At 39.8% G+C, this 16,833-nt stretch overlaps 1 protein-coding gene across 2 annotated transcripts in view; it reads right to left on the bottom strand.

Annotated features, from left to right (window-relative positions):
* thrap3b (thyroid hormone receptor associated protein 3b) overlaps positions 1 to 15,702 on the bottom strand; it is a 32,003-nt gene extending 16,301 nt beyond the window's left edge. Inside the window, exons 1-5 of one of the 2 annotated variants that reach the window (XM_063018817.1) lie at positions 15,447 to 15,702; positions 7,013 to 7,159; positions 3,502 to 4,296; positions 481 to 1,074; positions 211 to 386 (exon numbers count right to left, since the gene is read on the bottom strand). In XM_063018817.1, coding sequence (XP_062874887.1) covers positions 211 to 386; positions 481 to 1,074; positions 3,502 to 4,296; positions 7,013 to 7,134 — 1,687 coding nt within the window. In that variant the 5' untranslated portion in view covers positions 7,135 to 7,159; positions 15,447 to 15,702. Of the gene's footprint in view, positions 1 to 210; positions 387 to 480; positions 1,075 to 3,501; positions 4,297 to 7,012; positions 7,340 to 15,446 lie in introns of those variants that run through there. The other variant, XM_063018892.1, reaches the window with a different exon arrangement.
* Positions 15,703 to 16,833: the final 1,131 nt, after the last annotated feature.

Genomic DNA, 16,833 nt, shown 5'->3' with positions numbered 1-16,833 from the left:
ATATAAAGAAATCACAGTCATTATTTACCTTGGATGTATATATAAACCTTTGACTAAGCTTAAATAAAAATGCACCATGTGTCTACCCACAATAAAAACCGTCCAAGCTCAATAACCAGCAGTACATACCGACCTGCATACTGAGTTGATGTGTAGCCCAAATAATGCTACTAAACCAAGGCTGAATGAACTATTCGGATAAAAAGTTACCTTTGATGTGATGGACAATTGTGACTATGTGTTGAGCAAACAGCTCTGAGGGGCTGCGACGCAGCTGAGCAGCCTGAATGTGCTGGAAAATGGAGCGGAACTCCTCGTGCTCTTTCTTTACAGGGTAGATTAGATCCTGAGACAAACGTCTCTCTTTGGTTAACGTATCAGGTGCACTAGAGTGGAGAAGAAAAACAAATGCAGGTGTCAAATCTGAACAGCTCTGCACGAATTCCTCTACAGAACTATAGAAAGGCTACGTCGAAATACCTCTGCACATCATCGTTGAACGTTTTCAGACTGAAATTAAACTCTGGCTCTTTCTTCTTGGAGGATCTGGCTGGAGGTGACGCCTCCCTCAGTACAGGGAACAACGGCTTGCTCCTGTCTGAGCTTTTGGAGGGCGACGGAGACGGGCTGGCCCTGTTCTTCTTCTTATCCTTCTTCTTGGCGGCCTTTTCCTCTTTACGGACTGCCTGCTTGCGACTTCGATAAAGCTCCTCCATGGCTTGATCCTCCTCCTCTTCCATTTCTTCGTCCCGCTGCGACGTTTCTTTGTTGGAAACGTAGTCGTCGTCCCATTTCCCGAAACGTTCCTCGAACATTTCCCGTGCGGACAGGGTGGGTTTGGATTTATACTTTGATTCTTCTTCGGCCTTCCTCGCTTTCAGGCTCTTTGCGTACTCTTCTTCCTCCTCGCCCAGGAAAGGAAGGCCTTTCTCGATCTTTGACTCGACATAGACTGCATCCATGTCGAAAATGCCTTTTTGCTTTCTGCTGCTCTTCTCCTTTTCGCCATCACCGGATTTGGGTTCCTCGCTGTTATCCCAGTCTGCAGATGGCTTTTTCTTCTCTGCCATAAACCTAAGGTAAATAATTGAGTTGATGATTTACACGTTTCCTGTCAGTCCCAAGGCTGGGAAAGTACTGAAACAGTATAGTAGAGCAGGACAAAAAATCATTGTAAAAAATGTATACAATTTAGCACAATGCTATAGACTTACTTCTCAACCTCAGGTTCTAAGCTCTACAACCCAAATTGCTCCTAGACCCTCTGGTTACACAGTTCGGAAAGTTCCTATAACTCTTACAGTCTTAATTCCTGTCAATGCTAGTTTCTAGCTATATACTCTAGCTTTAGTATTCCTTAGTTCTCAGATCAATGAATTTGGGTATCTACAGACTCTTATCTGCTCAGTCCCTTGCATTTTTCAGCTCCTTTGTCTGATTTCCTATACTTCCTCCTAGGTCCTAGCCCAAGTTCTTATATTTTCTAGCCCACAGTACCTAGTATCCCATCCCTCACCTTGCAGTTTCTTACAGATCTTACCTCTCCTATTTCCTGCTTAGCTTGTTAAGAAGAATAAAATAATGCCTTGTTTGTCTTATATGCATATTCAGGCGTACAGTACACTTTAGGGATGTCCCCATCACGTTTTTTTGTTCCCGATATCGGTCATTAACTTCGATCCCGATCCGATACCGAGTCTCAAACCGATACTTGTATTTTCTAGATATTGTCTAGATAAGAACTGTATAATACTGTTCACACAGTGCACACTTCAACTACATTACAGTTATTCAGATTCATCCAGTGTATATGTTTAACAACTAAATAGCTCTGCAGTGCTGTAGGAAAAAAACTGCCTGCATCCAAGCTATTGCTTAATGTCCTTTTATTTTTACAAAATAAAAGTAAACAAACTTAGTGCAGCATTGTAGTAGTAAGACTAGAACACTCAAAATGAAGTGAAGGTTCTTTTTGAGGAAAATCAGCATCTCTGCCGTGTTAGCGGACAGCCGGTTCCTCTTCTCATCATATAATAATAAACTCGCTGTATTCAGCTGAGTGTTTATTTTTTAGGTGCCGTATCATATCGGTAGTGATTGTAGATCGTTTGGTTAAATGATATCTCGTTTGTTTCTTATGAGCCACCGTACTTGTATGCGTGTTGTAACTGTAACAAACTTTTCTGTGGTTGTATTGTGACGATGGTTTGATGGACGTTTCTACGCGAAGTGAGTGTGTTTTGACCCTTTGGGGCTTCCATAGTGCATGGAATAGCGCGCTTGGCTAACGCGATGACTCTAGCTGGCCGCTATTCGGTACCGTAACAGAAGAAGTTAATAAAACAAAGGATCGGGCGTAGGATCGGCCTTAGTAAAGCCAATACCGATCAGTTAAAAAAAATGCCTTGATCGGATCGGGACATCCCTAGTACACCTGCATATGTTTCTTTGCATATCCCAGTTTGTTTGGAAGCTGGGGTCAGAGTGCAGGGTCAGCCACTGTACGACACCCCTGGAGCTGAGAGGGTTAAGGGCCTTGCTCAAGGGCCCAACAGTGTCTGCATGGCAGAGCCGGGATCTGAACTCCAAAGCTCTACCCACTAGGCAACCACTGTCCAAATGTTTTCTACTTAACCTGGGTTAACTTAACTTCTTGCTCCATTTCTCTAGTTCCAGCACTAATTTTCTAATTGTCTCGGGTCCTAGAACTAGTTCAATGCCGACAATAGTTCCAATGTCCATTTGTGTCACTCTTAGCTCCTGACTATAGACTTCTAGCTTCTTTAGTCCATCAATTTACTTCTACTCTATTCCCAGTACCTAGCTGTGTTTCCCAAACATTCACAAATGCACTAATTTGTTGGGTTTCTGACTTTAACTTTGCTTTGGAAATTCTCTAACTTCCTACTCCTAGTTCCGTTCACCCAGCTCACAGCTTTAGTTCTCTAACTTTTTCTTATTTCGAAGCACTTGTTGACCCTATGTGATTTAAATTCTAATCCCTTGGTCTCTCAACAGCAATGAATCAGCAAACTACCAACCATATAGAATGATCAGAAATCAGAATAATAAAAATACATGATTAGCAGACATGTGATCGTCCTGCTCTACTGTAAATCCACTCCAATACAATTACTACAAAAAAGAAACATCAAAAATGAACATCGAGCACTAAGAAACTGCACCACAGCAGACATGACTGACCAGGACCCGTTTCGGGAAATATACTTACGTCATCTAAGCTTTATCTCCTAAATTATTGCTTGCAAACAACCTCATTGCACAGGGCAACAGTCAGCAAGATTTGGCATTTTATTTGCGTTTGAATTGAGTTGCCTTCCATTTTACCCTCTATTCCTCCAAGGAGCTTTGTTGCTGTGCACAGACTAAACACATTTGAAAAAGTAAGATTATAAATCAAACACTGTGGAAGAGAAACAAGAGAGGGATGTTGGTTAAAAAAAAGAAGAGCAATACTCAAAAAGACAGGACGTGACATACTTTTTGAAGGCGGTGGAGATGGCCGATTTATCTCCTGTCTTCGTGTCATCCTTAGAGAAGAACCCAAAGCCAGTGGAAGTCGATGATGGCTTTGGAGGGCTCTTATTAGTGTCAGGCCCACTAATGCTCCTCCAACCAGCGGCACCGTTACCTGTAGAGACGGACACCGTAACCTCAGACTGAACGCCTGCCGATGTGCTCGGCTCGGGTTTAGACAGTTTGGGGCTCGTGTCGTAGTCGCTCAGGTTCTCCCATTTGCTTGGAGGCTCATCGGAGACGGTCACCACAGTTTTGGGTTCTGGTTCTTTGCTGGTATTCTTTCCTTCGCCAGGCGAGCTCTTACTCTTGGAATCTTTGGAACGAGTTTTCCCGGCGCTGGGGCGTTTGGGAGAAGGAGAGCGAGAGGACGAGCTGGAGCGGCGGGACCGGGAAGACGACCTTTCGGAACAATGCGAGCGACTGCGGCTTCCGGAGCGTTTGCGCGGGGTGCGAGAGCGTGAACGAACCACCCTCTTGGGACTGTGGTGTTCATGGGACTGCTGCTGGTCACGGTGGCCTCCGTGCCAGTTATTGTTACGATAGCCGTAACCACCGCCGCCGCCGCCGCCGCCACCACCTCCTCCTCCTCCTCCTCCTCTGTGGTAGCCACGGGGAAAATAACCACGACCCCGGCCCCGATTGTAATAAAAGGGCCTCCGGTAGCCGCGGAAGCCACGGTTATATCCGCGGTTGTTCTGAAAATCTCTTGATGGGTAATTCCTCTCACGGCTGTGGGAACGGGAACGAGATCTAGAGCTAGAAAATAAAAGAGCAGACAAGAATGTAAACTACTGCATTGTGCAGGGTCAGAAAATTCTCAAAGCCACCTGCCAAAAACCAATGAAATGGATTGGACTCGAACAGGGTTGTGACATAAAAATAATAATAATTACATTGACAAATGTTAATGGGCACCAACACAAAATGAACATGTACACAATCTCCCCCCCCCCCCCACCTGGGTCCTGATAAAAATCATGAACAAAAGGTGGGTCACTTGTAAAAAACTTTGAAAAACCCTGGACCACGAGTCATAGTCATATAGACACAATGTCTTTATTGTTCCAGGAGTGGTTGACTGCATGTATTTCTTATTGAGGGACTGACTACACATTGCAATAAAATCAAAAGGCACTTAGATTAATAAACTATAGAAGCCTTACAGCAATGTGGAAATGTGGCATCTTTACCACTTGGGGGAGCTACACAATTACATAGTAGCTTGCTTTCATACAATCTATTTAGCTTCACTCTTCAGAAAAAAAGATTACTAAGTAACATAGTAAGGTCTTTAAAGACTAAAAGCATGTGTAGACGACTCACCTTTACAGTCACACATACATAACAAATTACTGAGATTAATTGGTGGTATATAGCTCCCATCTATAATGCATCGACATAACTTGGCATTGGCATTGTAATTTATCCTCATAGTGTAGATAAATAAAGTTGTGGTCAGGGCTTTGGACATGTCCCTGGAGTACCTGTACTTCAAACTCACTTTGTGCAAAATAAGAAAGGGTGTCCACTTACTTTTATGTAATTTAATCCTAGTGCTTATGATAACTCGTATGATAAAAATTAGAGACGGACCGATCGGGGTTTTTGGCACCGATTCCGATCTCTGATCTCCTTTCAGGGACATCACATCACATAGTGATTCCGATCGGGGGGGATTAGCAGTAAATAAACTTAAAAAGAGCCTCACAGTGAAGATAAACCGGAGCAGCGCGCGCGCGTGTGTGTGTTTGTGCCTTTAGAAGATACGCTTTGTTCACAGTATCGCTATAAGTGATTCATTGATTCACGAGTTGATTAGTTTTTATGTGAAGCGTAAGTTTCTCTTCTCAGTTATCTCTCCGTGTTTACTGTTATTAATTAAATGTCGTGGTTTTAAATAAACACCAACTACTACAGAACATTCTGTGTGACTCTCTTACATTAAAAAGCTTAATTAAAAAGCTTAATTAAACTGCTATTACCACAGATCTGTAACCGAGTCAGACTCGTTCTGTCTAAGCAGCTAAAAGTTTTCTGATGGTCCTAAAAGTTCAGCAGATCATCCTGAACTAACGAATTTGGTAATGAATAAACTTTTGCCTCTGATTGGCTCTGTAACGTTTTCTGTTCTCATCTACATCACAAGTAAGAACCGCTCACGAGTTACCAAAGTGAACCAGGAGTTTATATAACGTGCTGATAGAATCGACTCAGATGTGACCGGGTTGAATTATCTTTTTAAAGTAAATATTACAATCAGCAAAATTACATCGTAAGAGCTTTCACTGTGGTTTCTGTACGATTGTTGATGAATGGTGATGTGATGGTCGGTGCTTCGTAGCTCAAAGTCTGGATCGATCCACTGAGCTGTTAACTTAACATGGTCTTTATATATATCACACGATCGGATCGGCTACTTTTAGGAAATATCGCCGATCGCATATTTTGATTAAAAATCGGCCGATACCGATTCGTAGCCGATCGATCGTCCCATCTCTAATAAAAATCATAAGAGCTGGAGTGAATGGTTCATATTTGCATTTATTTAGTATTTATTCCTTTCATTTTTGTGTTGGGTTTGTTCGGTAGCACAATGAAGAGCAGAAACTACAGCAGGCTTTCTGGTTATCTCACCACGTCAATACATTTTAATCAATGACAAAGACATACACGTATTCTATCAATTAACCTATTTGGTGCTTGACTTGGAATATATGCTTTTATTGTATACTTACTTAAGTTTTATTTAAATCTTCACTCACACTTAATCAGGTATGTGCCCAATTGCCAAGGCCATCAAATAGGATAAGACTTTGGGTAATCAAGGCTATAATGGTGAAACAAGAAACTTAGGTGTTGCTATGTTTAACTGTATTTAATCGTATGAATAATTAATGCCCTTTCTTTTTTAAGACTAGTGTCTGTTCGTCAGATTTTTTAGCACTCTGAGGTAAGACATGATACGATATTGGTAAATCTACCTGGGTTTATAAGTAAATAATAAAATATATTATGTCAGGTACAATTTTAGACACAATTTTAGTAAATGTCAATGACTTGCCTAATTAGCCAAAGCTTGCCACATTTGCCAACCTTCTACAATGACAAGCTGTATTATTTAAATAGATCAACATTTTTTTTTTTTATGTATTCCAACTCACAAAGTTCACGCATAGGCCTGAACAAATCAAATTTGCAGGACTATGCCCGAAAATACTGGCACAGTGACTTCACTGTCTGTAACATGCAGAGAGAATGGTATCTGACTTAGCAGGCAGTGTGGAAGCATGTGTGGAAACCAGTCCACTGCATTACACCTCACTGTCATGTCCTCATTATGCATTACAAATATTAATCATTAGCAGTTAGGTATTGGGTTTATTTGTGAAGTACATTCGGGGACATCGGAGATGATTCAGTTCTCAGAGCTTGTTAGTCTTTACTGACTGATGACAATAAGAGAGAAGGTTACCTGTAGCGATGCTTCCTAGACCTTGAGCGTGATCGACTGCTGGAACGAGAGCGCGAGTATGACCGAGATCGAGACCGAGATCTTGATCTGGACCGAGAAGGAGAATTCAGTGCCTTGGACATCTTGGAAATCAACTTCTTCTCAAACCTGGATAGAGAAAAATATTAACATTAATACTGGAATTAGGTTTATTTTTTATGGTTTGCCATTTCATCTTTTTTCCTCTTTAATTCCTCACCCAGTATTTTTTTTTTCAGCTACTAGAGTTGAAAATTTTACCAAATACTTGTAACTGATAAGCAACCATCATTAGTGAAGCATAGTAGGACCCGTTAAAAAACTCTAAATTGCACCAAAACCATTTTGTCATCTGACTATGAGCATGACCATTTAAAAATCGAATAAAATTAATTGTGGTGAAGCTTGCAAAGTAAAAAAGTCCAAGTACAAAAGTCTGCAAGGAGGAAACAACCTATGCAAAGTTACTCCCTCTAGGCAAACCGTATTTGAATCCTATTTGTGTCCTCGAACAGAAAGACTGCTGTTGTATAGCAATATTTAAATAGCAGATTTTAGACCAGCGTCTCTGGAAGGCAAAGAATTGGGACACAAGTAAGTTTGGTTGAACTTAAGATGAACTAAAACACACTACATGTCCAACAGTATCTAGACATCTGACCATGAGTTTGTCGGACATGCCATTTTAAAAACAAATGCTATTGAAACAGAGTGACCTCTATGATATCTTTTCAGCTAGAACCACCACCAATCTTCCCAAAAGACTTCTGTCTGTGGGACTTTGTGCCTATCCAGTCAAAAGAGCATCTGTATGGCTGGGCACTGATGTTGGTCAAAAAAAGCCTCAGTTAGATTAGATCATAGACTTCAGTTTCTCCACTGAGGCACATTCATTCAAAAACAGAAAACAGACCTTCCATAAACTGTTGCAGAAAAAAAGGATATAATTTTATAGTTTATATCGGTGATTTATTACACCTGTTAGCAATTACTGTCGCTGAAACAAGAATTCAATAATAAAAAGGGGGTGTCCCAATACTTTTGTCTATATACTGTAGTATATTAAACGTTACTGAACGCCATGTCAACAAGGAATTAGACTTCTTTTATCAAACTAAAACAAACTAAACAAAAGAATATTGAAGAATGGTTGCTTAAACATAAATCTCATAAGCAAAGTTCAGTCCAGTATTTTACAATGTATGAATTATAAACAAGGCAGTTTAGTGGTTCAGTAGTTTAGTATTAAGTAGCTATCAGTTCATTACAACTGACTAATAACATAAGTCTTAAAGCTAATACTAAAAACATTAGTCAATATAACATGGTCAGCATGGCTCTACCTTACTGTCGGGTCATGTGGCAACATATTTAAGTTTGTTTGTGTTAAAATGTGTGTTAATGTTAAACACATACATGTGTTTAACGCTACAATACAATCGCAAATAAAGCTACAGAACAAAATGTTTTTAACTGCTAAACAATTGTTAATCATAAGCAGACTAAAGTAAAACATTCACAAAGCATTACTATACTATACTGTGTAAAAGAAAGGGTAGTCAAATTTGCATTTGATTTGCATCATTTAAAACTCTGTCTGTAATAATGTGACCAGCACCATGTTGCAAGTCTTGTTAATGTCTGTTAGTTTTAAACTGACTAAAACAAAAAGGTATTTACCGCTATCAGCATGTGAGCAGAACCTTTAATCTTTACCACCAACGTACCTTTACAAACAATCGTTTCATTCAAGACTACAAGGACGCTGTGACAAGCAAATTACAACATTCAACATGTGCCCATTATATGTGCTGTTATTGAGGAAGATCTGGAAGTGTTGGACAACTTGTGTTCCTGGGATTATTTATTAACAGCAAAGAATCCAGTGGTCAGGAAATACGACACAGACTGACCATCAGCAGAACAACGGTAAATGAACTGGAAAAGATCTTTATAAGTAATGATTTGTCTCTCTAAACAAAGATCAGAATTGTCCAGACTATAATCTGGACAGGAAGAACATTGATGCCTTTTAAACTTTGGTGCTGGCGAAGACTTTTGAGAGAATCTTAGACGGCGAAGAAGACAAACAAATCGATCCTGAAGCAAATCCAACCTAAAACCTCTCAATCCAAGCCCAGATACTGACTAAACTGAAGCGCTTTCATTCTAGACACAGTATTACCAGAACCAATTCACTGGAAAACACAACTGTGCTTAGAAGATTTGAAGGTAAAAAAGGAGGAGGACGGCCAGCAATTTTACCAACAGATACAAACAGAGGAACAATAAACAAGACATTAAAAAGTCTGTAGGCCCAAACAATAGACGGGGCATTCTGGAGTCACAGTATCGCTATGGTCAGCGGGAGTCAGAATCAACTTGATGGCACTTTTAGCTCTGAAGTTAAATGACCAATTCATACCACAAGTAGGGCTGGGCGATTTTCACGATTAATTCGGTTAATCAGAATGAACGTTTTCACCCGATGTTAGAGATGTGACAATCGCGATTGTTTACATACTTTATATTTTTACTAAAATACCAACATGACACGAGGCAGAAACTGACCAGACGCTCGCGGAATATAAATCAGGGAAAGTTTAATATCAAAAGGCAAAAACAGTGTACAAAACCAGAGGATAGACTAAAACAGTAAACGGAAGACAACAAGGGTTATACACGGTAACGGTTAGATTCAGAAATAAGGAGCGTAAACACGATCGGTAAAACGAGACACAAACAGAAGAGTTTAATTAAGATTCACTGAATCGAACACCGCTGAACTGAATCAAAACTCCGGCGCCGATGAGCACGATCAGGATTGGCTGACCGGGGACATGTGACGGTCCGTGGAAACATGTGAGTTGTAGTCTATATAGTTAGAAGCAGAACGTGCCCCCTCCATCCACCCCCCAATCACAAGAGGACAAAATCAAAGCTGAGCTGAGTGATTACTTCACCCCCCCCCTCCCCCAGTATAGATACTGATACAGACTCACTCAGTGGTGGAAACAGCACAGCACAGACTCGTGTTTCTTTTAAGAAACCTGTAAAGAACTTTTTTTTAGTCCTTTTCCTAATGTAAGGAGGTTTTGCTGCACATTATTTAAAAAAAAAAAAAAGAGTTGTTTGTGAGCTATTCTTATAAAGCATATAGATAATTCAGATTTCCATTTTGTTTTTAATTATTGTGATCGTTATTGTTATAAATTTTTAGATCCTTAAAAGGATAATTATAGGTGGTGGTGGTACTATTTTTGCACTTCTGCAGTCATTTTAATTTACAATGCAAAAAAAAGTAATCCGAGTCTTATTTCAATTGCATTATACAAGAACAAAAAAAATCGTAATCGTAATCGACAATCGGTTATAATTTTAAAATAATCGAGATTTTTTTTGGGGGCAAAATTTTCCAGCCCTAACCACAAGCATTTCACTTCATACTCTATGGACACATTGACAAGCAAATTACAACATAAAAAGTTTTTACTTTTTGTTACAATCCTATTCTACTTATTAACAAAACAAAATAAGTTTTTTATTAAAACCTTAAAACCTTCTTACTATTAAAACACAGCTACACTATCAAATCACAGTTTTACATTGACGTTTTCGGCATTTAGCAGACGCTCTTACCCAGCGCAACTTACAGAAATGCTTCCACAATATACATTTCCCTACTCTAAATCAAGTAGGCGGCAGTCCAAGAATGCTTTACTGCATACACAACAACTATAGGCTATATATTCTGAACACATCTGGTCAGTTATCCACCATTCTGCCAGTTGTTGTAACTAGTCAAACAAATGTCTAGGACAATATTTGTCTTGTGTATTTTTTCTCCTAAATGTTGACACAAACTTCGTGCAATATTATTTGGCGAGTACTCTGAACAAATCAAAACAAACTGAACTTTAATCTGCACCAGTTAATCATCAACACACACATCATCTCTACCCCTGAACTCAAACAGATCAGGTCTGTGACATAAAAACCATAATGCTATCAGGAAACCAGAGTCCATTCATTAGGTAAGCTAATGCAGCCAATACACATCCCTATAAGAACCATATCATCTGTACTGCATATGTCAAGGTAGTAAACAACACAGTCAACAACAGAACACTATAAATGTTAAGGTAGGGCAGTGGTGGCTCAGTGGTTAAGGTACTGGACTAGTAATCAAAAGGATGCCGGTTCAAGCCCCACCACCGCCAAGTTGCCACTGTTGGGCCCCTGAGCAAGGCCCTTAACCCTAAATTGCTCAAAATTGCGTTCAGTCATAACTGTAAGTCGCTTTGGATAAAAGAAAATGTAAATGGTAAGCATTTAAATGGCCATTAAAACAGAAGATTAATAACAAACTCAACATAGCATTGTCATATTAAAGCGTTCATTTTTAGCATCTTTGCCAGGCAACACTGGGTAAGAGGGAGAAATGGCCAAGGCAATAAAGTACCCAAAATTTGCAAGTGCCATGGTCAATCATAAAACATTATGCTCCATTATACAAATTCTGTTTAAGAATGCAAAGCATTGAGCATATCTCCTTTTTAACAACAAGCGGCTAGCCTAGTGGGTAGAGCTGTTAGGTTTGTTTGTTTATTAGGATATCAACGTCATGTTTTACACTTTGGTTACGTTCATGACAGAAACGGTAGTTACTCATTACACAAGATTCATAGAAATTACAAGTTTAATGTCTAACACAGTCATGGACAATCGTGTATCTCCAATTCACCTCACTTGCACGTCTTTGGACTGTGGGAGGAAACTGGAACTCCCGAAGTAAACCCTCACAGACACGGGGAGAACATGCAAAGTCCACCTTCTTGCTGTGAGGCGACAATGCTACCCACTGAGCCACCGTGCCGCCCGAGCTGTAGGGTACCAACTAGAAGGTTGTTGTGGTTTTAAATCCCAGCTCTGCCACGCAGCCTCTGTAACCCTCTCAGTTTCAGGGGCGCTGAACAATGGCTGACCCTTCGCTCTGACCCCGAAGTTGAGATACGCATAAACAATTTTATTCTGTACTGTTCATGTTTAAATGTATATATGACAAATAAAGGCACTCCATCTGCCACAGATTTCCATCTGACTGATAAATAATTCATCAGTAAGTATACATTAATTCACAGGTAATTGTAAACTGACTGCTGGTTGAAATCGTTAAATGCAATTACAGTGCTTTAAATTGAACATGCAGACTGTATTTATGACTACATTGTGCCACCAATGGTAAGTGAATATAAAGGGAATCTAACAAACTAAATACAATCACTCTAGACACCCTGTCTGAGCAGTTGGGTTCTTTTTAATACCTGTTAGATGTTGCAGCCACACAGCTTTAAAACGCTACCTGATGGCACTGAAGGCCTTCGACATACAGTACATAACTTTCAACAACGACAGAGCCTACTGCATTCAATTACAGAGCTACCTCACTACGAACTGCACCCTTCTGCTGTTACTACACTGTAAGCAAATGCAACAGGATGTGGTTTCTGTCAGATACTCATCATTCAACAAAATGGAAAAAGAAAAAAAAAAGACCCTAACATGACTCCCAACATGCACAAGGAAAGAGCCAGTAAAGAGTTTTAATGTTTGTGTTAAGTCAACAGACATGTTGATTATTAAATCAGCTAAACATGATGATCAACACTGTTCTTCTTCTTTTCATTGGCATTTGTCCCGCTCGGTTGCGGGGTCATCTCTTCGGCGTATCACGATCCACGCATCGATTTGGCACAATTTTTATGCCGGATGCCCTTCCTGACACGACCCTCCCTATTTTATCCGGGCTTGGGACCGGCACTACAATGCACTGGTTTGTGCATCTAGCGGCTAGGTATCTATAGGACAATTCAGCATGTTTTTGGACTGTGGGAGGAAACCGGAGCACCCGGAGGAAACACACGCGGACACGCGGAGAACATGCAAACTCCCGGACCGCCCCACCTGGGGATCGAACCCAGGACCTTCTTGCTGTGAGGCGACAGTGCTACCCACTAAGCCACCATGATCAATCTACACTTAATTACCCAGAATGATGGAGTAAAAACTCAATGTTTTGGGGGGTTTAAAAATCATGTGAATTAGTATTTAGACTCATTATTCAATACTTCGTAAAAGCAACAGATATTACAGCTTCAAGTCCTCATTAAAATGTCTCTGCAAGCTTTGCATTGCTGGCTTTCAGCAGTTTATCCCATTCTTCATGGCAAATTCTCCTAAGCTCATCAGATCAAATGGCTAACATATGTGAATGCCATCTTCTGCCAGATTCTGATCTTCAGGTCTCTCCAGTAAGGCTTTAACTGGGTCACTGTGTTGAAAGAACTGTGAACTGTGCGTTCTCTCTGGAGATTTTCCTTCTGGATGTTCCTGTATTCAAGTTCATTTATCAGACCCCTAATTCGTCTCCCTGTCTTGGCATTTTAGAAGCACTACACAGTATGATGCTGCCACCACCATGTTACACCATAGGGTTGGTATTAGCCAGCCGATACACAGTAACTTTTTTTGCCAGATTAATTTTTCGTCTTTACAAACCAGGGGATTTTTTTTCTATCATGTTGCCAAACTCTAAACTGGCTGCATCTTACTCAATAGGGGCTTTTAAGTGGCCTCTCTGCCATAAAGACCTGATTTTTGGAGCGCTGCAGGGATGACTGATGGCCATCTATCAGGTTCTTCCATCTAAGCACAGGCCTTGTCCTAATCTATGCCACAGTTTAATCCCGGAGAGCCAAACAGTTCTTGGACAGCGCAGTGTAAACCGAGGGCTCTTGGAGATCCACATGTTCCTTTCCAAACTATATCCAGTTAATTCAAATTGCAAAAGGTGGACTCCAATTGACTTCTTAACACATCGCAAGGACAATTAAAGCAAAGATAGATAGATAGATAGATAGATAGATAGATAGATAGATAGATAGATAGATAGATCTTTATTGTCATTGCTCAGAGAGAGAGAGAGAGAGAGAGAGAGAGAGATAGATAGATAGATAGATCTTTATTGTCATTGCTCAGAGAGAGAGAGAGAGAGACAGAGATAGATAGATAGATAGATAGATAGATAGATAGATAGATAGATAGATAGATAGATAGATAGATCTTTATTGTCATTGCTCAGAGAGAGAGAGAGAGAGAGAGAGAGAGAGAGAGAGAGAGAGAGAGAGAGAGAGAGAGATCTTTATTGTCATTGCCCAGTACAGGTACAAGGCAACGAAATGTAATTAGCATCCAGCAGAAGTGCAAATAGTAGCATTGTGCAAAAACAGAGAATATCAGTAAACACATGTCTATGATTAATATGAATATAAAGTTATAACTATAGATATTTACATATATGGCATTATATCTAGGTACAGAGTACTATATACATAATAGCAATAATAAAAATTAGTATGTATTATAATAATATTAGTAAAGATTAGTTAGGTATACATTATAATTATAACAGTAATAATAATAAAGATTAGTTAGGTATATATTAGTAATAACAGTAATAGTAATAAAGATGTGTAAATAATAACTATACAGCTGTAACTATATATAGGATGGTGAAAATAACTATAACTATACATATATGTGTATGACGGTTGTGTAAAGTAGTGGACACATGGTTACACAACCATAGTAATAATAAAACTGTAGCTATTTAACAACAGATTCGGTCATGTTTTGGTTTGTGAGCAGTAAAGATGGTCGAAAAGAACAAAAGAAACGTATACAAGCCTGCCTGCCTGTATCAGAAGCTGCTTTCTGACAACACACACACTTATTAACAAGTGCACTTTACACACAAACGATATGAGAAAGCTATTTAAATTAACGATGTGATAAATATCCGTTTGGTTAAATGATGAGGAGGCTTGCAGGGTGTCGTCTTGTTTCGATCGCTAACACTACGTCAGAGCAAACAACGGCTAGCCAGCTAGCTACGTAGCTTAAAACGACTTTTAAGCCAGACTGTTGAATATGTACTCGGTCAAAAACCTTATATTTAAGTCATTAACACATTTTAAATGTACAGCATTAACCCTCAGCTTCATAATCAGCCACTTAATAGTTACAATTTTGAATTTGCTACGTTGAGAATATGGGTATCGTCCCAAATCGAGTACCCCAGCACGACATAGTGCACACTACAAAATGGTGACGAGGTGAATTTGGCACACTATTTAGTACACTTCTCTGCCGTTTGGGACGCAGCCCGAAAATAGGAGAATAGCGTAGCGACTAGCCTTACGCATTTGTACTCGCATATTAATCTTCATTAGGAAAACAAACTACCCGAACAGCAGCGCCGAAACAACGACAAACAATATTAAACGATTAAAAACATAATAAACAAGAAATGTATTAAACAGAAGCGGGTTTTAACGGTCAGAGAGAAACGACGTACCTGTATTTATTGAGTGGAGCGCGTGCAGCGAGCTCGAGGCCCACTGCTCAATAATTTAAATCAGTGAGCGCGTGAGCTCAAACGGTCGTTAACCGCCGTCGAAAAACAATGTCAGTCCGAATCCTCGTTTATCAGCGTTTCTCCCCAAAATACATCATATTTTCGGTAAACTAATGAATCAATGCTGCCGCGACCATTCGTGTGTGAGGGAGTGCGTGGTAGCAGCCGAACATCTGCTAGTCGAGCACGAACACAAGCAGGAAGATCAGATGTCCTTCCTAGTGCTGCAGACTCAGCCAGGGTTGCCAGATAGCGAACAATTACGTTTGAACCCAGCGGACAGGGCTTGGTCGGTTTGGTTGGTAGGGGAAGACCATGAGCAGTTGTCAAAAATTACTGCAAAGACACGTATTACTGTCTTTGTAAATACAACTAACTCATTTAAAATGCTTGCTGCTGATATAGCTACTGCATCTTCAACCCTAGATAAACAAAAAAACAAATATGTTTACGCTAATTGCTATTTCCAAAATTTCCCTCAGGAAGAATAAAGTATCTATCGATCTGTCTGTCTACCTACCTATCTATCCACCTGTCTATCTATCTACCTATCTGTCTGTCTATCTATCCGTCTTTCTGTCGGCCTGTCTGTCCGTCTATCTGTATATCTGTCTATCTATCTATCTATCTATCTATCTATCCATCATCTATCTATCTATCTATCTATCTATCTATCTATCTATCTATCTAATCTAAACTAATCTAATCTATCTATCTATCTATCTATCTATCTATCTATCTATCTGTCTGTCTATCTATGTATCTGTCTGTCTGTCTGCCTGTCAGTCAGTCAGTCAGTCAGTCAGTCTGCCTGCCTGCCTGCCTGCCTACCTACCATCTATCTATCTATCTATCTATCTATCTATCTATCTATCTGTCTGTCTGTCTGTCTGTCTGTCTGTCTGTCTGTCTGTCAGTCTGCCTGCCTCTATCTATCTATCTATCTATCTATCTATCTATCTATCTATCTATCTATCTATCTACCTACCTACCTACCTACCTACCTACCAACCAGCCTCCTGGACCTTATTCTGAGTTTCTGAAAGAATTCGGATTTTCTTTCCAGTTTAGTGCTATAAACCAATAAGGCTGTAATTGTTTGAGACTTTAATATTTGTATGACAATAAGCATAGCCCACTTAAAATCAATCACATGTGAGTCTATCTTTGAATCTATGTGACCTTCTCATCGCTGTAAACATAGACAACCTGGTAAACCTGATAAACCTGGTTGTTCTACCACAAAATGATTTAATCTCAGAACACTTGTTCTTAATATACAAACTGTGCTTAACTTATAATATTTGGCTACCACTTTTTGACTAAT

Source organism: Trichomycterus rosablanca, chromosome 1 (assembly GCF_030014385.1).
Source record: "Trichomycterus rosablanca isolate fTriRos1 chromosome 1, fTriRos1.hap1, whole genome shotgun sequence".
NCBI classification, from domain to species: Eukaryota; Metazoa; Chordata; class Actinopteri; order Siluriformes; family Trichomycteridae; genus Trichomycterus; species Trichomycterus rosablanca.
This window is presented reverse-complemented; position numbering and strand designations above follow the sequence as displayed.